At 42.5% G+C, this 22,470-nt stretch overlaps 1 protein-coding gene across 7 annotated transcripts in view; it reads left to right on the forward strand.

The window, feature by feature from the left end:
• The window catches only part of ACOX2 (acyl-CoA oxidase 2), a 38,746-nt gene extending 17,206 nt beyond the window's left edge, over nt 1–21,540 (forward strand). For 3 of the 7 annotated variants that reach the window (XM_023537642.1, XM_011371760.2, XM_023537643.1), the window contains exons 8-15: nt 6–178; nt 2,249–2,411; nt 3,537–3,727; nt 5,474–5,653; nt 7,239–7,344; nt 11,636–11,853; nt 18,088–18,220; nt 21,403–21,465. In XM_023537642.1, coding sequence (XP_023393410.1) covers nt 6–178; nt 2,249–2,411; nt 3,537–3,727; nt 5,474–5,653; nt 7,239–7,344; nt 11,636–11,853; nt 18,088–18,220; nt 21,403–21,465 — 1,227 coding nt within the window. Of the gene's footprint in view, nt 1–5; nt 179–2,248; nt 2,412–3,536; nt 3,728–5,473; nt 5,654–7,238; nt 7,345–11,635; nt 11,854–15,487; nt 15,581–18,087; nt 18,221–20,183; nt 20,278–21,402 lie in introns of all 7 variants that reach the window. The other 4 variants (XR_002783198.1, XR_002783197.1, XR_002783199.1 and 1 more) reach the window with 4 other exon arrangements.
• The last annotated feature ends 930 nt before the right edge of the window (nt 21,541–22,470 follow it).

Consider the following 22,470-nt stretch of genomic DNA (forward strand, 5'->3'; position numbering starts at 1 on the left):
ACCAGGTCTTGCCAGATGGCACCTACATCAAGCTTGGAACAGCACAGAGCAACTACTTCTCCATGGTGGAGACACGGGTAAACATGCTGTCGAATGAGATCCTCCCTGTGCTGCAGAAGGCTTGCGTCATCGCCATTCGCTACTCAGTCCTACGCCGCCAGTCCAAGCTCCGGCCCAGGCAAGGGGTGCCCAGGAGCTGACCACTGCAGACAGGACTACCTCTCAGTCCCACAGTGCCTGCCCCCGACAGGGTCCCTCAGCCAGAACAGGGTGCTGGGAACACGTATTACCCCTCAACGCATATACAACATTTACCTGGACCTGGCCCATCTGGCCACATTGTGGGGTCTCTACCTGGCTCCCTCTAACTCCAGCTTATCAGCTGGCCCAATCTGTGCCTGTCAGTGTCTGACCCCATCAGGCTCTGTGTGATCGTGTGTCTTTGGCCCTATACCACCAAACCTGACTCAGTTTGTCTGTCTGAGTTAAACTAGGTCCTGTACAGCTATGTATGGGCCAGCCGGTTGCCAAGCTGCAGGTGACTGTGGCTCCTGAGCTTATTCTGTCAGAGTGTGAGTAATTGTGTCTGGCAAAGCCCACCTGTCACCTCAGACTCTATTTGGCTGAAATTGGTTCTATTTGGCTATGAATGTCAACATCTAACTGTGGTATGTCCAAGTCTGGATCCATTTTGTTGTGCATGGCTGTGTCCGGCTGACACTCCTTCCACTCCATGGCACCAAATACCAAGTACTGACTGTACTCTCTGTTTTCATATGTGTATGTGAACACATGTGCACATGTGTGCACACACACACAGAGTTGCCAAATTCAGCAAATAAAAATACGGGACTGCCAGCTAAATTTGAATTTCAGGTAAACAACACATCAGTTTTAGAATAAATATGTCCCAAATGGACATACCCAGGATACAGCAAAATGGAGCCTGGGCATGTGGTGACACAGTTTGAACACAGGAAGGAAAGAACAGAGCCGGACATAATAAAATTGAATGAACTCGTGGCACTGAGGGATGGGCTTTAACCTGGCAGCTCTTGTCCCAACTCTGCTAAGTGTCTCTGGGCAAGTCCTTTGCCCTCTCTGGATCTCAGTTTCCTCACTTGTAAAGAGTAACATCACCAAGACTGGAACTTGAGAACATCCAACCCAAGAGTCTGGTGGTGTTTCACGCTATGGGTTCAAGGATCCAGGAGTAAGATGCAAAATGGACTGCGGGTTGGATGCCAGGCAGACCTAGGGGCCACACTCAACTCGACTACCTGCTAGCTGTGGGAGCTTAAGCTATAGCTATCCCACATCTTTGTCCCTTGGCTTCCCCATCTACAGAATGGGCATGACAGGAATGGTCTTTCAGAGTGGTGTTGAGGGTAAAATATAATAAAGTGTAACTGGCCCCTTAGCCCAGGGTCCTTTCCTCTGGCAAACCCAAGGCAGCCTCGGCTGGTCTGGGCCTTAGAATGCCAGGCTGAGGGTATCTGCTCTGTAGAACAGGGGTGTCGCCAATGATGTCCTGTCTGGAGTCCAGTTTTCTGGGTTGCAGAAATGTCCCAAGAATAATAGTACATAGGTATAACAACAGTACATGTCCAGATGAGGGGCTGCTGGCCCAAAGAATAGAGGCCAGGTCTCTCCCCATCAGCCACGGGAGGCTTCTCACTTTCACACCTTCTTTCAATCCACAAATAGTTACTGCAGGCCCTACATGCTGGACAAAGTCTCGGGCACTGAGGATACAGCAACAAACAAGGCAGACGCGGTCCCTACCTTGGGATTCCGTCGAATCTAAATTCATATCCTTAGAGTTAGTGATTAGGCTCAAAACATTTCCCAGCACACAGCAAGTACACCTGGGTAGTGAAAAGTCAAGGTTCAAATCTTTAGGGGTACAGGGCCACAACCTCTCACCCAAAATCCTTGAGACCTGATGGGTTAGAATTCAAAAATCTCCAGATTTTAGCAGGATGATACAGTGCAAATGCTGCAATTTTGTCACCTTACTCACAAGGGCCGAACCCATAAGCAAACGTCAATACTTCGGCAGTGAAATGAGTGGATATTCGTGTTAGGTGGGATTTTTAAAGATTATAGTCTCATGTCAGTTCGGGTCAAGTTTTGTAATGAGGTATAAAATCTGTCAGTTTTTAAAGTTTTATGGAATTGGGGAAATAAGAAGGTGGATATGGCACGTAGCAACCTCTTCTAAATCTCCCACTTTTGTTCCCCTCAGTGACCTGGAAGCAAAAATCCTGGACCACCAGACTCAGCAGCAGAAACTCTTTCCTCAGCTGGCTACAGCCTATGCATTTCATTTCCTGGCAAACAGCATCTTGGAATTCTTCCATGACTCCTACAGTGCCATTCTGGACAGAGATTTCAGCCTCCTGCCTGAGGTACTTGCTGTCTGCTAGTGGGCAGGAGCTGGGAGGGTGGCTGAAATTGTCCTGCCCAGTCCCGCTCCCATGGGCCCCTTCCACTTTCCCCTTCCCCAGCCTCCCAACATCCCAGGGTACCCAGGGTGATCTGTACCCTGGCATAGAAATGCACCCCGTATGGCCCCCAGAAAGTGCCAAAATATTAAAGGAAGTAATCACACATAGTATATAGAACACAGGTGCACATTTGAAACCCAAAAAGCTCTGAAAACCAAAAGTTGTTTAGAATTCATTTGGAGGCACAGCTGACCTGAACTGACCTGATTTATCCCACTGAGTGCGAATACATTTTGCAGCATAAATATTTATGTGTTTAATCCCTAAGGCTGCCCCAGACTCCTCTAGAGGTCTTATACATAATCTACCTTAAATATCCTGCTTTACCATTCTAAAATTCAAAAAATATTCTGATTCTAAAACACATCTCTCCCCAAGGGGTTGAGCTATAGGACTATGGACTTGCATGTAAGTCTGCATGTAAGGTTCAGTCTGTCTAGGCCCTGTGCTTTATAAGCATTGTTTCATTAACCTCTGAACTGCACAGAAGGCACCCTTCATATCCCTAGTTTACACACAAAGAAAGTGAAGCACAGATTGGTTAAGGGACACGACCTTTCTCCCAAGGACTTGAAAGTCTGAAGATGACAAGGAGCTTTCAAGAACCAAAAACTCAAGCCAGATCTGCTGCCTGGCAGCCCCGCATACAACCCAGGACAGTGCGTTAATGGTGGATTTCACAGGCCAACTCTCTAAAACCTCTGCTTGCTAGCAAAGTCCATAACTCTTAGATGATGGTGAACCCACCAGAAAGCACCCTGTTCCTGAGATCCTGGAGACACTGGCCTGGAGGGTTTTCCTTTGTTCTTATTGTCCTTACAGCTACAGTGCCCCACCGTGTGACCCTGGGTGAGTCAGATAACCCCTCTGGGTCTCAGCCTTCTCATTCATGAAGTTGTGAGCAGAGGAAACAATTCTTACCTCACAGAGTTAAGCTCAGTATAGAGTAGGCGCTCAATGAGTAGTAAGCACGGTTGTCACTGGAGGGCCCCCTTACACCTCCTGGCCCCCTTCTGGTTCTTGCAGCTTCATGCCCTGAGCTCAGGAATAAAGGCCATGGTATCAGACTTCTGTATCCAGGGGACCGAGCTGTGTCGCAGGGCCTGCGGTGGACACGGCTACTCAAGTCTGAGTGGCCTACCATCATTGGTCACCAGAGTGACAGCCTCCTGCACCTATGAGGGTGAGAACACAGTGCTCTACCTGCAGATGGCCAGGTAAGAGTGAGGCCTTCTCTACTTGGCCCTGGGGGGCGCTTCTGCTTGGGTTGAAGCATCCATCTGATGTCCACAGAGGGAGCAGACTTTGGGGAGTGCCATTTGGAGACTGTCCAATTCCTACAATATGTCTCCAGTTTATACACTTCTCCCCAGACTCACTGCAGCTCCCAGCCAGGCTGCTGTCCCCTGGTACCTGGACAACAGCGTCAGTCCTGGTCTCCCACTCTACCTGCTTCAGTCCATTCTCCACGGGCGGCCAGAGGGATCTTTTCAAAGCCTAGAGATCACTTATTTGCTTTGCTTAAAATTCTTCAGTGGCTTCCCACTGCTCATAGGAAAATGACACACTCCACACTGGTCTCCAAGGTCCCTATGATGGGGCCCCTGACTTCCTCTCCGTCCTGCTCTCACAGCTTCTTGCCTCTCTGCTCACTCTGCCAGCCACACATTTCTTCTTCCCTACCATGGAGCTTCACACTCCCTTTCGTCCTCCTAAAACTCTCTGCTCCTTGTTTACTGTTGTGCAGATGGCTCCTTCTCATCCTTCAAGTCTTGGCTAAAATGACACCTCCTTCAGATGCCCTCCCTGACCACTGCATCTAGAGTAGCACCACCCTGACCTTCCCAATCAACACTGTCCTGTTTCCTTGGAGCAGTAATCACGATCTGAAAGTGTGTGTGTGTGTGTGTGTGTGTGTGTGTGTGTGTGTGTGTGTGTGTGTGTCCAGGAGCTCCTTGAGGGCAGGTAGGATACCTGCCTCACTCCATATCCCCAGGCTTAGTGCAGGGCCTGGGGCCAATCTGAAGGGCAGGAAGGAAGGAACGGCTGAGCCAGCCTTCTCCCAACAGGAGTGTTCTTTTCCTCTCTCTATGTCTACCCCATCTCAGGTTTCTGACAAGGACTTTCATTTTCATCTAGTCTCAGGTGACTAAGTGAGGCAAATACCTCTCCCTGCAGGAAGGAAAGGTTTACTGGCAAATACGCTGTATAACATTTCTTGGAATTTTTAAAATATATAACATCGTTCTTTTTCAAATTACAAAAGGAATACAGTATCGTGTATTAGACTTTCTGTGCCCCACACTGTGCCAAGCACTTTACGAATATAATATATTATCTCATTCTGTTTTCAGAAGCCTCCTATCAGACAAGTATTATCATCCCCATCTAGAGACAGGCAAACTGAGGCTGAGGGAGTTAAAGTAACTTCTACAGCAGCACCTTGGAGCTGCATGGGAATCTAAGGTTGTCTGAACCCAGAGCCTATAACCGCTGGATTATAAGAAGCTGAGAGTCATCTGTAATCCACTCAGTCATGTTAGCATTCTTACATCATTCTTTATTCAGCTAAGAAAAATTAATTTCCAGTCACTGTACAATTCATCATAAATCCCCAAACCGCAATATCCTAACCAACAGAAAGGATTCTGTTCGCTCAGATATCAAAGCGGTTTATGTTCAAGTTCTGAGCACGTCTGCCCAGTTCTGCAGCTCCAGCCCTGTTTCACTGTGAAGGAAACTACAGCCTCAGGGCACACTTCCCTGAGAGCCTCACAGCAGGCAGTCCGGGTGGGTGGGGTGCTTTGGAGTGAGGAGTGACCATCAGGAGGAAGTGGTCAAGAATCTCTATGGCCCTGGTTCTCCCACCAGGGACATAAGTGTGCATGTCTCTGGGAGAGAGGAGTGCTGGGCTGTCCCACAATGCTCCTCAGCCTCTCACCTGCCTCCTCTCCCACCACTAGGTTTTTGGTGAAGAGCTATATGCAGGCTCAGGCATCCCCAGTCTCCACATCACAGAGGTCTCTCCCAAAGTCTGTTGCATACCTGATCACACCTGGCCTGGATAGATGCCCAGCCCAGAGGGCAGCTGACTTCCTTCACCCAGAGCTCTACACCATGGCCTGGGCACATGTGGCAGTCAGGTGAGTCAGATTTGAGAAATCAGCCAACCCACCCGGAGGAAGTCTTCTTCTCAAACTAGGACCTTTGGGAGTGGGTCGGCATTCCTGGATACTCTTCCCAAAACCACCGTCTCCACCAGCTTCCTAAGTCTTCTCAGCTCCTGCCACCATGGGCAGAGAGAAGGGGATATCACGTCAATCAGGCATGAACCTCCATCACTTCCCTATCCTAGTCAAGCCAGTAGAAGGACATCACCTCTTTGGCCAATGAATGAATTTTTAAAACCTTTAGGTTTTTGTTGATCTGCAAAACAAAGAATATACCCATATGTAAATATCATGAAGGTATCAGTATGTAAATACCAATAAATAAAGCAATACTCATATGTTTGAAATATCTCACAATATAAAAATAATTTTCAAAAAAAATGACTATATCAAGGAATGAATTAGTTTATTTCCAGGGTCTAGTAGGCTCCAGGGAACAAAGATAAGACCAAAGACTCATCCATCCTGTCGTTCAACAAATATTGTCAGGCACCTACTTTGTGTCAGAAACGTCCAAATATACCAGAGCCTGGGAATAAAGAGAGGTCCTGACTAAACACAGATTCCATCATGAAAAGATGGAGAGATTTAATTATCTTAAAAGGAAACCTTCTGAGCCCCTCCCCAGTTAAAACAACCTGGAAAAAAATGTTTTCAGTAGATAATAAGAGGTATTATATCCCAACCCATGGTCCCAGGGGTGGTTAATAGTTATTTCAAGCAACTTGGGACATTATTTATTCCATGAGTATTTATTATATGCCTACAATACACCAGACACTGTTTTCAGCATTAAAGATCTATCGATAAACCAATCTGATAAAAAGCCTAAATGTTAACACAGAGCTAACATTTTTGCTGGGGTAGGTGGGAAGGGTAAAATTAAGGGTGCTCAGGGTAATTTAAATGCCATTATATTGCTTTTTGCTTGGAACTCAATGTGACATCTGCTTACCCATTCCCTGAAAAAGCTAAATAAATATTGCTTAATAAACAGTTTGCTTTGCCTACAAATTCCAAGGGTCATGAGTTGATGGGCAGGGAATAGAAAATAAAAGAACAAAGGTTAAGTAAATGCCAAATGACCAATTTAGTGGTTTGGAGGACAAGAGTTGGTTTTTAGATCCCTTAGGTAGAACTTGGAGCAGGCTACTTAACTGAGAGGCCTCAACAGCGTTTAGAGAAAAACCATTCTCCTTGCTTGGCCACGGGAAGTCTGTTAACAGAATGGCCTGAAAACACTGGATGGAGTCTGCATTAGAAAGAGGTGGCAGTGCCTGGCCCAGGGCCCTGGGCTTTACAGCTCAAAAGTTAAGAATAACTCCACTTATTACTAGCTGTGTGACCTGGACCAGTTAACCTCTCTTGGAACTCGGTTTTCCCCACTGTAAATTGGGAATGCTTGCCCTTAAAAGGCTCAAAGAGATAATGTTTATCAAGCATTTAGCTTTGTAGCATAGAAGTGGTTAATAAATGGGAATTATTTCTACTTCTGAGGGACCCCAGGCAGCGTGAGACTAAACATCATCAGTCTTTCCTTTTTTTCTTTGGCCTTCAGACTCATAAAGGACTCAGTGCATCATTTACAGACTCTGCTGCAATCTGGGGCTGACAAGCACGAGGCATGGAACCAGACCACTGTCATACACCTCCAGGCTGCTAAGGTGAGCTGCCTATCAGCTGAAGCTGAAAGAGACCATTTTGTTTCCCCAGCAGGCTAGCCTGCTGGGAAAATCTGAGCTCTGCCATTATTCCCTAGCTCTGCTCAGTGGCTGCCCTCATTTCACTTCCAAGGCTTTAGTCCAGGGTATTTTAATTAAAGGATTTAACTCTAAAGCAGTCTTACTGGCAGCTCTAAGGGAAAAACGTAATGAGGCAGTGTTATTGGATTTGCTTCAGGTTGTTCAAATATTTCCTCCCAGATAGAAAAGCAGGTCAAGTCTCCCCCTTAGCCCCACAGGCAACTCTTAGATGTCTGATTCAATTTCCACTATGTTTTGTGTTTGTGCATAATTCACAGTCAGGCGGCAAATATTTGAGCACCCACTCAACACTAGGCATCTGGCTGGGGACTGGGGGCTCAACAGTGCCGAATCGCAGCTGCGATCTAGGAAACACTGTGGTGGGGAAGTATAGGCTGACGCAGGATCCAGAGCAGGCGCCCGTCTGCCCACGCTGAGGAGTCAGAAAGGCATCCCAGAAGTGGCATATAGGCCAACACTTCAAAGATGAGCTGAAATTAGCCAGGCAAAGGGTAGAGGCTGTGACTTTGGAGAGGAAGGTTTCTGGGCCTGGGAATAGCAGGTGCAAAAGGAAGAGGTAAGAAAAGGCATCGTACTTGGGAGGAAATGTGAATCTTCCCAAGGAGAATCTGAAGGAAAAAGACGCAGGGAGAGGAAGAAAGGAAGGGGAGGGGAAAAGCAAGATCCGGGACCTTCTGCGCCACTGCGAGAAGTTTGGGTTTTGTTTTCATTGCAACGGTAAGATTTTGCAGTTTTTATCGGAGGGAGTGAAGTGATCATTTTCGTTCTAGAATAATCATTCAAGCTGCAGGGGGAAGAATAGATTGAAGACTAGAGGCCAGTTAGGAGCAGGCAGCAGTCTGGGCGCGAGCTGAGGGTAGTCCTGACCATGAAGTTGGCAGAGCACGTGGAAAGAAGTGGATAGATGCAGAGGTATTAAGGGGGTACAGGAAAGTAAGAATGACACCCGAGCTCCGGCTTAGGTAGCTGGAACTCTAGCCCTACCTACAGCTGGAAAACCAAGGTGATCACTTCAATTATCAGGCATCAGGCCCAGAAAATGGCAGCCTCAGAATAGGAGAGCCCTGAAGGAGTTTGCAATGGCCATCCTGAGGCAGGGCTGGTGCGGCAGGCTGGACATGAGCGCCACCTGGTGACCTGACACTTCCATCACACTGGCTGGTGCAAGTTTGACTTCGCCACCCTCAGTTGTGCTCAGTCCACCACAGGGGCACTCCCTGCTGTGCTAAATGTCCTAGCAACACCGAGGAAGGTGAGCCAAGTCTGTGCTCTCACTAGACTACCAAAAAAGGAACCATAGCTGCCCATTATGCATCCATTTTCCAATCCTAAGCCCTGCTGTCAAATGGACCAGACACTGCTTGCCAAGGTTACCTCATTTAACACATAACAACACCCTGGGAGGAAGAGCATAATCTCTGCTTTAAGGATGAGAACACAGAACTCAAAGGAGTCCCAGAGGTAGGAAATAGTTAAGATGTCAGGGAAAGGAAAGTCATGCCATCAGGGAGCCACTGTGCATTATGAGGAAGGTGAACCCCAAGTTCTGGGGGATGCCAAAGCTCAGCCAGCCTGGGGGAGCAGTCCCTGGCTTCCTAGGAAGGTGGCACCCAAGCCCAGTCTCCAAAGTCGTGATGGGCAGGGAAATCTGCACTTTCTGGGCTTTGTACTTTGGGAGGCATCTACTCCACAGAAACTTCAAGCACTAAACGGGGTTCCATCTGGAGACCATAACTGTGCAGTGGAGAGTGACAGCAACACATGAGGGGCAGGGAACACCAGCAGGAGGGTGGACAGAGAAGAGGGAGCCCTGGCCTAAGTTCTAGTCCCAGCTCTGTGCATGACCTGCCACGCGGCCTCAGAATGTTCTTCCCTCTCTGGGCTTTCACGTTCCTACCAGTAAAACAAAGAGGTATGGAAGAGCCCATGAGGCCCTGATGGGCTCTGGTCCTATAATCTCAGCACCTGCCTAGGAGAGAAGTCAGTCCCTAGGAGCACTGGAGCAAATGCTGGCATACATTATAATCCAGCCTCAGTCTCTGGTGTCTTTGACAATGCAGGGAAGCAGTCAAGAGTGCAACTCTAAATGGAGATGTAAAGTACAGCATAGAGAGTACAGTCAATAATGTTATAATAACTATGTATGGCATCAGATGGGTACTTGACTTATCAGGGTGACCACTTTATAACATATATAAATGCCTAATCACTATGTTGTACACCTGAAACTAACACAATACTGTATGTCAACTGTAATTGGGAAATAAACTTTTAAAAAAGTACAGACTCTTAACTAGGAGGTAACTGCCCTGGTTTGGATCTCTTTGCTACCATTACCAGCCACGTGACCTTGGAGAGGAAATTAACCACTCCACCTCAGGCTCCTCATCTGCATAATGAAACTAATAATAATACCTATCTCGTAAGATTATTATGAAGATTAAATGAGTTAATATATGCAAAATTTAGAGAGGCACCTAGCATATAAATACTATACATCCCACCCCACCCCCCAAATTAGGCAGGAGTCAAGATTTAAATCAACATGCACAAAAGTAAATAAAGTTCATTGTGTTCAGAGTATGGTGCCAAGGTTTAGCTCAGCCTTTCACCAAATGTAGAGGGCACCTTCTCTCTCTGGTCTTCATCCTGCTTTCCAAGGAAGAGGCCAGACCCTCAGGCAGCTAGCTATTCGTTTCTCAACCCCAGGCGTCGAGAATTTAAGGATGCGGAACTCAGGGTAGAACAGGGAAGGAAAGACTAGGTGAAAAAAATGAGTCTCTGGTTTTGCCAAACTGGGTTCAGTTTGAGCACTAAGGGCTGTTTGACCCAGCAGGGGCGGCAGAGCACATCTGCTCCTCTTCCGCATCCAAATATCGCAAACCCAGCATGGCTGTGAGCACGCCAGGTCCAGGCGGCAAAGTGATGTTGTTAGCACTCCCGTGAGGCCTCTCTTGGAAAGGCAGATTCTTTCCAAGTGAGAAGCCTGATCAGGTCACTGGCCTGTTGAAGGCTTTGATGACTCCCTGACCCCCACAGAATCAAATCCCAACCTGTCATTCACAGTCCTTCCTTCCCTGGGTGTCCATCACCACATTATACCTCAGTGCTTCAGCCTCATTAAATCGCTTATGGCTTCCTGAAAGGATGGCCCTTTGCATATGAAGTCCCCCCTGCCTGGAATGACCTTCCCTCCATTCCTTGTCCCCCTGGGTAGCTGCCTTTGAACCTTCAAGACACTCCAAGCCTCACTACTTAAAGTCACTACCAGCAGAGTGGGCATTACTGAGGAGCTTGTTATAATGCATAGATTCCCTATCCTGGCACGTGTATGCACATAAACATTTGTGACCTATTTTATATGCTCTCCTTTCCTCTCTCTCCCTCATGGAACTCGTATATCCTACCAAATAAAAATAATATGTGTATTTGTCTTGGGGAGAGGGAAATATTAAAAAAAAAAAAAAAAAAAAAACTTAACCAGTAGGACACCAACCAATGAGAAAGGACTTCAGGCTTAAGGGAAGCAGGGTCCTGAAATCCTCCTGCTGGGTAAGGCATTAATGCTTTAGTTGCTGGGCTATGTGGAGGAGGGGGTCCAAGGGAAGGAGCCTGGCTGGCAGGGGGCTCTCACTTGACTGAAGTCAGTGGTCCCTTGCTTACCAACAGGTTATTTTGACCACTAACAAAGCCAGACTATTGCATATGGGCTAAATAACAGCGCTGCTTACCCCAAGAAGTTTACTGTCTAGTTGGAATACACTTCATGTACATCTTGAACCCCTACTTTCTCACCCCAAGGCACACATGCATGTGCACACACACACACACACACACACACCATTGCCTTGAACATGGTAGACAATAAATAGCCATTTTCTTGAGAAAAGAGGTGCCGTCTTCCACAATCCCCAAGCCAGCCTCCAATATTTCTGTATTCTTTCTATTTTCAAACATACTTGAAATTGCCCCAAACAAAATGAGGAAACTAAAGGCCAAGTTCCAAAACCTACCAGCCCCCAGCACACACCATCGAAAAGGCTCAGTCAAACTGCCAAGAGAAAAGGCAGTTGCTTGTCAGGCTGCTGGGAAACCCATGGCCGCAGGAAGCTTCTTCCAACGGTCTTGCCAAGTTCCAGGATAACTTACGGAATCAGAAATCAGAGGCTAATGCATCTTTGTGTCTTTACAGGCACACAGCTACTATGTCTCTGTGAAGAGTTTTACAGAAGCTCTGGAGAAACTAGAAGATGAGCCAGCAGTTCAACAGGCACTCAAGCGCCTCTGTGATCTCTACGCTTTGCATGGCATCCTGTCTAACGCGGGCGACTTTCTCCACGATGGCTTCCTTTCTGGGGCCCAAGTAGATATGGTGAGAACAGCCTACCTGGACCTGCTTCCCCTCATCCGGTGAGTGGCTGGCCCCCAAACAGTGGCAGTCTTCAGAAAATAACCCCATACCTTTTGTTCACTTCAAACTCCAAAACTTTCAGCTCCCAAACCTTGCTAAATGGGGTCTGGCAGAAGTAGCAACAGCCCTGGAGAGGTTTACACACTAGCATTATTACACCAACATAAAGCATTATGAATTAATGAAAATAATGGAAAACTATTAGAGATAAAAATGCCTACAAATAAATTATCTAGCTACCTCAGTTGAACTCTTCAACATTGTCAAGGATATAGGAATCGTATCTAAGGAATTGAATAAAGCCTACTTATGAATATGTATTAATAATAATGAGTCTTAATCATGGCTAATATTTAAGGACCACTTATGTGTGCCAGGCACTGTGCCAAAAGCTTTTACATACATCTCATTTAATCCTTAGAGCCTTTTGAAGTGGATACTATTAATCTCCCCTTTTTGCTGGGGAGGAAATCAGCCTTAGGGGAGTGAAGTAACTTGCCCAAGGTCACACAAGTAGCCAGAGGAGGAGCCAAATCCAATCTGGGGCCCAGAGCTTGCACTCTTAAGCTGTATGTTAAGGTGAAGGTTGGGCTACTGTTTGTTTATTTCAAATATATCCTTGTCTTTGTCCAATGTACTTAAACAAACTCTAAGTTGACTAAACTTACTTTAATCTTCCCTCAACTTCAAGATGAAAATGTTTTTAAAACCCAGTAATTCATATACTGACTTGTAAAACAATACAAATACTTTTTAAATAAAGCATTAATGCAGTACAATTTGAGATCATGACATATTAATGTGACGCTTTCATATAATCTAAATGATTGCTTTAAAAATGTATCAAAATCAAAGCCCCAACCTAACCAGGGTACTAGAAGGAACAGAAATTAAAATACAATTTAGTTACCATCGTTCGTAACATGAAAAATGGGCTAACTTGAGAACACAAGCTTTTTTGAGAAAATATGATGCCTATTGTATTGGGAGGGAGGGTGACACACACGATGTGTGACTTTTCTCCCTAGAACCTCCAAGAGTTCATATTGTCAACAAGAATCAGATAATTTTTTAAAAAATTAAAATTTAAAGAATAATATATTCATGATGGAGATTAAAAAACTAGACCAAAGTATTTTATTTCTAACAATATGCAACATGTTACTTACCATTTATGACTCCACATAAGCACCACACAGATAGTTGGTGGTCAGTAAATGTTTGTTCAATTAAATCATCAAAAATATATTTGATAAAATTATGCCCCAGGTATTAAACCTTCTCTAACATACTTCAAGAATCCAGTGGTAAGAAACCATTAGTAGCATATTTGAATATTGCACAATTCAAGCCCAAGTGTATCTAATTTTTGAAAACCTTGGTTTTTAAAGCACATGAAGACAATAATGTTCTATCCCTGATTGGCAGTGATGAAACGTGAAACATGAAAGGAAAGATCACCTTAACATCTCAGAAGCATGATTTCTATCTGCAGCAGCATTTCTAAGTGCTTGTCTGGGCTCTAGAAACTTACAACTCAAGACAAGAAAGCACTGACACACATAGACAATTTATGCAGGCATCAAATGCACAAATTGATTTACTCATGTTATGGTTCCTAAGTAACTTTCCTACTACTGCAGGGTAATTAGGTATGCAACAGACTCCATGCTTTTAACAGCCCTGTGTCACAATTCCCTGCCTTGATTGTTCAGTATTGCCCTCAGATTTCTGACATGACGATGGAAGGATGGCATACTATTTTAAGTGACACTAAGAAACAGCTCTCTGCGTAATGGTAATTAACTGACCCAAAGAGTTTTTAGTTGTTTAAAGTAGTCAAAAATCTCAGTTGAAGGACTTCCAGATAAAGATGGCAGATTGAACATATTACATTTACTTTGTTCCCTCCTGAAACCCCACAAAACCATCAGCAAATGGGTTAAACTTTTTTTAACAAGTCATAAACCCACAAACAGAAAGAGAACATAAGAAACATAAAAACTGGAAGTAGAAAGACAAACAGCGACTTAGCAGACCTGAGAAAAGTGAATCATAAACCAGAAGTGAGAAAAGCAACCAAGTTACACCAAATAACCCCAAGAACTAGCAGGACTGTGTGCTTCTGGCAATGGGGGTAAAAGACTAACAGGAAGGGTTGAAAGTCTGTATTAGAAAGCACTGGATCCCCAGATCCCCTGCTCCCTGAGTAGTTTTATGACTTTCCTTGAACCCACCCCGGCAGAAAGGTAAACAGAGGGTCTGTGAACCAGGGGAAATCAGGCACGGTTGAGGATGAGGCTGTCCTACAGAAAACAGGGGCTGCAGTAAATGTTTATAGACCAAATACTGATGACCACCTCCCCCAGCCCTTTTTTCCCATTGGTTCCCAGAAAACTGGAAGCCAGGCTAGTACCCTGCAAAAAGATGATAGATAACATGATCATTCTGGATCCTTCTGGGCTGGAGAATCTGACCAGCCCAAAGGAGAGAGAGCTAAAAACAATGATGCCAGGGTTCCCCAATGGCCCACCCAATTCACCCCATAATCAACCCCACATTGACAAGCACGCTCAGATTTCTCATCAGCTAGTTAACGGCCCTCTCTTAGCTATGATCAGACACTCAGGGATCACCAGATACCAGAGGAAAGCCCCTAACATGAAAGACAGTGACCAAAACAAGCAAGAGTGAGGCAACTTGAAAATCACAAGAGAATTTTCAGAGAGAAAACTTTTTTTAAAAGATCAGTAATATCTTCGAAGAGTTAAAAGGATATATCGTAACCATAAAACAAGAATGCAATTTCTTAAAAAGTAATATTCAGAGAACAAAAATAAATGCTCTATGAAATTTAAAAAATAAGTGGAAATGAAAAACTCAATTAAAGGATTTGAAGATAAAGTTATAAAAATCTCACAGAAAGAAAGCAAAAAGACAAAAATAGGAGAGAAAAGATTAAAATAGTAAGAGGACCGATCCTAACTGTCCATCACTGAAAAAACAGGTGTAGAAAGAGAAGACAGAAAAAACAGAAAGCAGATCATTAATGAAATAATTCAAGAAAACCCTATTCAAATGAGGGAGGGATACGAGTTTCAGATTGAAAAGGCCACAATGCTTATAGCCTAGATGAGAGGAGACGAGCACAGACAGAAAAGTCAAATATACAGTGTGTAAAATGGTGATAAATACCATAAAAGATAGCAGAGAAAGAGGATCAAGAATGCTGGGGTGAGTTGCGGGGGGCGGGGGGGGGAGGTGCGGTGTAATTTTAAATAAGTCAAAGGAGGCCTCTCATGGAGGGTGACATTTGAAGAAGGATCCAAAGCAGGGCAGGTGAGGGGAGCCATGTGATTGGCTGGGAAAAGAGCACTGAAGACAAAGAATAAGTGGCCAGGCCAGAGTGTGCTTGGCCTGTTTATCCAGAGAATAGAGAAGAGGTCACAGAGGCTGGAGTGGCATGACTGAGGTGGAGAATGAGAGCAGAATTCAGAAAATTGAGGGGGTCAAGGGAGGGGGTATAAATCATCGCAAGGACTTAAGACTTTGGTTTTTACTATGTATGAGAATGGGAGGGATTTGAGCATAGGACAGACACAATCTGAAGTAAACTAATGTATATTTCTAAAGGATCACTCCAGCTGCCATATTAAGAATTGACTGGGAAAGGGGACAAGAGTGAAAAGCAAGGAGACCAGTTAGGAGGCTGCTGCAATAATCCAGGTGAGAGATGATGGTGGATTGGACAAGGGTGATGAGAGTTGGAGGTGGTAGGAAGTGGTAAAAGTTTGGAGGCATTTTGGAAATGAGGATAAAACAGGATCTGCTGACAGATTAGGTATAGGGTGTAAGAGACAGAGATGAGTTCACGGTTTTCACTAGCACAGAGTTGTCATTTTCTATAAATGGGGAAGACTACAGGAGGGCAAGTTTTCAGCAGGATGAACAGGCGGTCTTTTCTAGAAGATCATTGGTTTTGAACACATTGTTTGAAGAGCATGTTAGAAATCAACTAAGATATTAGTAAGCACGTGAGACTGGAGAGATAAATTTGAAAGTCACTGGCATATGGTTGGTATTTAAAGCCATGAGAAGAATGATACCAGGAATATATGAAGGGAAGAAGCCCAAGTACTGAGTCTTCAGACCCTCCAAAGATGATGATGAGGTGACCCTGACCATGACCTTTCGGTGGAGTAGTGGGACTGAAAACCTGAACAGATCTAGTTCAGAAGAACAGTCCAAAGAACTAGAAATAGCAGCAAAAACAAGCATAACACTTTCAAGAGGTTTTGTCATAAAGGGGAGCCAAGATACGGAGTCGAAGATGGAGAGGGAGAGTCGAAAGCTTGTTTTTTAAGATGAGAGAAACAATAGCATGTTTGTAGACCAATGGAAATGATCCAGTAGAGAGGAGAATTTTGACATTGTAAGGGAAAGGCAGGAGAATTTCTGGAACATTGTTCTCTAGTAGGCAAGAGGGGAAGGCATCTAGTGGACAAGGAAGAATTGGCTTCAGCTGGGAGCCTGAACAGTTTACCTATATTAAGAGAAAAAGCACTGTATGTATAAATGCATGGGTGGGAACTTGTGGAAATGTTCTTACCACTTCTATTTTATCAGTGAAACAGGAAGCAAAGTTATCTAGGTAAGAGTAATGGGGAGGTGAGGAGTATAGATTTGAGAATTGAAGGGAAGGTGTGAAATGATTATCTAAGAATAAAAGAGTAAATGAACTCAAGCAATGTAATATGATTGCTGGGCAACAATAAGGGCCCACTTGAGCCCTTAATATCCCAGTCAGTATTGGTTTTTCCAGCCATATATAGCTACAAAGGTGAGGGTACAAAGTCAGTGAAAAATCAAAGATAACAAGGAATGGGGTTTTGCTAAACAAGTATGACAAAGCAAGAAAAATTGTTGACTATATTTCCAAGGAAGTGAATATAATGGACCATAAAATTTCAGCTGGATAAGGTGGGACGTGAGACCACAATGGGGATGAGGGACATTATATAGGTGGCAGGAAGGTCAAAGAATTATAAACAGCCCTATATAAAAATCACCTTATAACTATGATAAAGAGCTATCCAACCAGGATTAAAACAAGGAAAGTATCCCAGTCACCTCAAATGCTTTGTGAAACATGGATTAGGTAAGAATGTAAACAAACAGTTGTATATGTTTTATAGCCTTTGCTAAAAAGGGAAGCATGTGAACATTTTTTTAAAAATATTTCATTAGGTTAAAAAACATTTTGTAGCATGAAAGGGAAAAAGAATTATAGAAGTCAGAATACTAGAGGGAATAAGCTAGAAAGATAGGAGATGGGGAAAGAAACATGGCTGAGATGGAGAAGTTGCACATCGATGACAAGTCTTGGTGCGTGATCTTAGTGGAAGGTGACAGAGGGAAGCAGTAGAACAAAGTCAATAAAGGAGAAGATTCAAGGATCTGAAAAGTTAAATTTTAGAGGAAGGTCTCCATAGATAGTGAAATCGCTAAGAATTAATGACAGGAGTGTTGGAGAGAGAACAGTGAGCCTGGAAGTAGGTCATTGTAACAGGAGAGATGTGGTGGGGACCTGGCTAGGCTGTAAACAGAATACAGAAAGTCATAAAACTACATAGGATACGTACAGCCATGATAATGCAAGCACTGGATATTAGTCTGGCCGAAATTGTAACTATATGGGGAGGTAGGAAGGTGAAGGGAAGAAAGAATAGGTTGGGGTGGGGGGTTGATAGGTAGGGGTGGAGAGAAGGCTGCTAAAAATAAATCCTCATCTTTTATAATGGAGAGTAAGGTCAAAGAATTATAAACAGCCCTATATAAAAATCACCTTATACCACTTCTATAATATCTAAAACTGAACGATCAAGAAGTAGCAATACAGAAAAGCTATTTAGACATTCTGGTAAAAACCAAGAATATCAGTTAAAAGACTGATACAAACTGCCTCTGGGATGCGGGGGCGCAGTTAGGAAATGGAGGTGAAAGACAAGGATATGCTGACTTTAAATAACACATGTTACGGAATTATTTGACTCTTTATGCTGTGTATATATAACTAATCAAAAATAAAAACTTTAAAAAAAATTAAAGCTGAGTTGTTCAAAAAGTGAATATTGACACAACCTCTAATTAGGTGGTGTTATTCACCATCCCAGATTAGTCAGATTCATAAAAGCAATTTAAAATACGTGCAAACTCTTGCTTTTTTCTCTCAGGAAAGATGCCATCTTGTTAACTGATGCTTTCGACTTCACCGATCAGTGTTTAAATTCAGCACTTGGCTGTTATGATGGAAATGTCTATGAACGGCTGTTCCACTGGGCTCAGAAGTCACCAACCAATGCTCAGGTAGTTGAGTAGAACACAATTATAAATTATGAAAGAGCGGAGAACAAGCAGTGAATACACCTCCATGTTTTCCCATTTTAATTGATTCCATTAGATTAGAAATCGCTTGGCATAGCATGTCTGTTTAAAGTATTTTGAGAATACATAAAAGAAACCAAGAGCAGGGCTGTTGCCTGGCAGGAACTCTGAGTTTAATCAGCAAAATGCATTGCTTGGAATTTGATAAAGGGAATTAGAAGGAAGACCCAAGCTCTAAATCATGGTTTGACACACCCAAGGGTATACACACATAATAGCAAACTGGCTTTTAAGTAACAAAAAAAAGAAGATAAATCACACTCCATCTTATTTTCAGCCTCTTAACTCTGTTTTGTGTTCAGAGGAGATAGGAAGCTGGGCAGGGGATTAGGGTGGGATATAGCCATATAAATGACAATGACAAGAGTTACAGAGAAAAGATCCCCAGCAGTCCAAGAAGGGAATACCAGAACACTCCTGCAGGAGACGGGGAGGACTCATCAATTCCTAACAGTCTGGGGCCAAGGTCCCAGACTCTCTGCTATGAACCTCACTAGGAAAAGTTATGAATGTTGATGAGTACATTGACTGGAGTAAAGAAATAAGCCCTGTATTTAGAATTTGGGGAATGAATGTTTAATAGCAGAGTTGATACAGATGTTCAAAACAAAGATAGACTATAGTACACAACAGATTATTTTAAATTCTATAATGTAAATGTTACTCAAACGGTGAAGCTTACTCTTTTACCTCTTAGGTCAAATTTCAGAAAAGGTGTCTTAACACCTCATCAGATTGACAACTCTCAGGCTTTCATTCACACTTACCATGGTGTTAGACTTGCTCTTAACATTTTGTATCCTGTCATATCTCACAGCTTAATTTAACATTATCTAAAGTTGTAACAACCAGTTACCCCCATAGATGGCCAGTCTATATCGGTCATTCCTCGTCTCTAGGAAGGCATTTTTTTTAATTAAACCAGGAAATATAAACAACTTGCTAAAGAAGGCATAATACATTTATTGGTTAGTACAATAAACTAATTCCGCTGTTTTACTTTTTCTAATGATTAGATCTCTTTACTTTCTAACATTTAAATCCTGGCATAAAACTGCAGCAGTCCTCCCACTCCAGATTAGCTCCTCTGATCTCCAGATAAATGTATGCCTTTTGGTGCTCCAGAGAGAGGAACCTACCCTGCTGTAACACCTATCAGGAAATGCTGACGTAACCTAACTCAAACCTGTTTTATTAGCAACACAGGAAACATATCAGTTCTCCTGACTCATCCTCACTAAAGCATACAGGGGGCATTCTTTTTACTTTGTTACTAATCTTTATTTTAAAAGAATTTAATCTGGATACTATATGAAGGCAGGTTTACCTAAATGAGGGGTATGGCTGACCCACAGTATCAACAGGTTCAGTAAAACGCTGCACCTCAATCCATTCACTTTTCTTTCTCTTGCCACTTGACTGTGAACAAGGATGGAGTCTTTATCTTCCTAATTCCAGGATCTATCAAAGTAGACACTTTCCGTATACGGGACAAATGAGGAAGGTTTTATGATCTACCAGTGAGACAAGGAAACTGCTGCATACACAATGCTGTAGACTCTTGCCACCCTAGCTTACATTACCTTGCTAAAAAGGTGACAAGTACAGCAATGGGGCTCTTTCATGCAATTTAGGAAGTGAGATTATAAATGACCTTGGAAAATTGTTTCCAGTTAGTTAAAATGACACTGGGTTGACTTAATATATAGCCACATAATCTTACATTTCTGGATCCTATAGAGACCACTAAAAAGCACTTTTAAAAGTGTAGTTTTCTAATCTGCTGTAATTTTGAAAATCCAATGAGATATTTTTCATCTGCACTAGAGCTACACTACAGGTATTTCAATAAATTAAAACAGCTACATTAAAACATGTCTTGCAGACATAAAAGTACAAATGGGAATATATTTCACTGGCATTTTCTACCAAAAGAAAGGTGCTATGAATCATAACACAGTCTCTCTCCATTTGGGCAGGTAAGTGTTGAGCTTTACCCCTAGACAGGATGATGCAATCCCCCATGGTTTACTCTAGCCATGGGGTCTGTTTGTAGGCTTTTTCTCTGATCTGGATGCTATTTGAAGCCAGTTTTTCCAAAGTGAGCTGCAAAAGGCTGTTGACGTGAACTCATATATAAGTGATACCCGATAGATGCAAGCAATGGAGAAAACATTGCAGATAATTTCAAGACAAGAATTCTATTTCCCTCCCAATTATTCTATTGTAAAAGTTTGTCCAAGTAATTGCTAGATGTGTTAAACACATCTACTGATTCATTCACTTGTTCAATCATTCAACAAATATTTATTGAGCATGTTATATGCCAGAAACTATTCTAGATACTAAGGATACAGTGGAGAATAAGAGTCACAGACACTGTCTTCAAGGAGCTTACAATTTTAGACTAGACAGGCAAAAAAGTAAATATTATAAAAGATGAGGCTAGGGCTGTGAAGGAATGAATCAAGACATTACTAAGAAACAAAAAGAACAAACTAATCAAAAACAGACTCACAAATATAGAGGACAACCTGGTGATGGTCAGAGGGGAGGGGTTAAAGAGGTACAAATTTGTAGTTGATAGTCACTGATTTGGGGAGCACGGCATAGGGAATGCAGTTAACACTAATGTAATGGTGAGGTGTACGGCCAGAGGAGAGAAAGAGCAATCAGTGGGATCATTTATAAACTATATAAATGTCTAACCAATGTACTGTACATTTGAAACTAATAAAAAAGACACTACATTAGAAAATAATGGAGATATCCTATTCTGACATAGAATATTGCTTACCTGATTCTGCCTTGGCTTTATGATTAATGTTCAATTTCAACGAGTCAAGCCTTTTATTTTTATTAAATTCCAAAAGCAAGTAATTGTTTTTTAATTGGCCACCTGCATCCACAATTTAAAATCTGCATGAGAAAACGAAGGATGCCCTTTGGAAAAATGTTTCCCCATATGTTCACACAAAATGAATTTTTAAAATTAAGAATCTTATGTAATGTTAACTTTTGAAACTAAAAACTTAATTTGAAAGTAAAAGTCATTATTCCTGTCAGAAACATTGTCTTAATAATGTACTTCTTTCTACAAACAGGGGAACCCTGCCTATGAGAAATATATAAGACCTCTATTACAAAGCTGGAGATCCAAGCTATGAAATAATCAAGCATTCAAGAAGCTCTAATCTGTGATAATGCTAGTATGGCATATATAATTAAAATTATTAAGTACATATGTTTGTATTTTTTTAAGAGTCATTATCTTTTAGAGACAGTCTGAAGTGAATGAAATACCTGTGATTTACTTCAAAATAAACTATGGGAAGAAAGGGGGGGAGTGAATAGTCATTGATGTTTGTCAGTGGTACATGGGTGTTTATTTAGTCTCTCTTCTGAGTGTTTGAAATTTCCCACAAAAAAAAACACAGTAGCATTATCCACTTGTAGCATCTATTTTGTTAAATGCCAAGGTTCTGCTTTAGATCTAGTAAAAGCCAATAAACTCATTAGTTATCACTTGTGTCTATAGCACACATTTCTCCAAAAGTTTAAAAGGACACACACACATGTGCACACACACAATCCTTCTCCAGAAGTGCCTATACTTAGTGTAATCTAAATAAAACATAGAGCCCTAAGAATACAACGAAGTATCAATTTTTAAAAATCAACTCTTCCACAGAAAATTATTTAAACTTTCACAAAAGACATACTTGTCTCAAATTACCCAAATATAATCAAGCTACACTTTGTATTATTTTTAGCTGCCTAAGTATAGAAACACTCAAAATTAAGTGCCATCAGACTAATTAAACTGCAAAATATCTCAGCTCGCTACTTTTTCTAATTTATTCATATAATCGTATAGTTGTTTAAAAATTAATAAATCTGAGAAAATTTACCAAAGCAAACTTATCCCCAGTAAACTGGACAAGGAAGAGACCTCATAAGTTTTTAACTTTTAAAACCTGTAAGAGCTAATATTATTCCCATTTCCATACCTTTTTTCAAACCAAATCATTTTATCTCATTTTCACCTCAGCTAACTTGACAACACATAAGTGGCTGGGTTGGTTTTTTCTTAGGTAACCACTAATCAATTTGAAGTAGGAGACAATTTTCTAAAAAGATAACCTCATGCTAGTATATTTACCGAAAACACG

This window comes from Pteropus vampyrus, unplaced genomic scaffold (genome assembly GCF_000151845.1).
Source record: "Pteropus vampyrus isolate Shadow unplaced genomic scaffold, Pvam_2.0 Scaffold195, whole genome shotgun sequence".
NCBI classification, from domain to species: domain Eukaryota; kingdom Metazoa; phylum Chordata; class Mammalia; order Chiroptera; family Pteropodidae; genus Pteropus; species Pteropus vampyrus.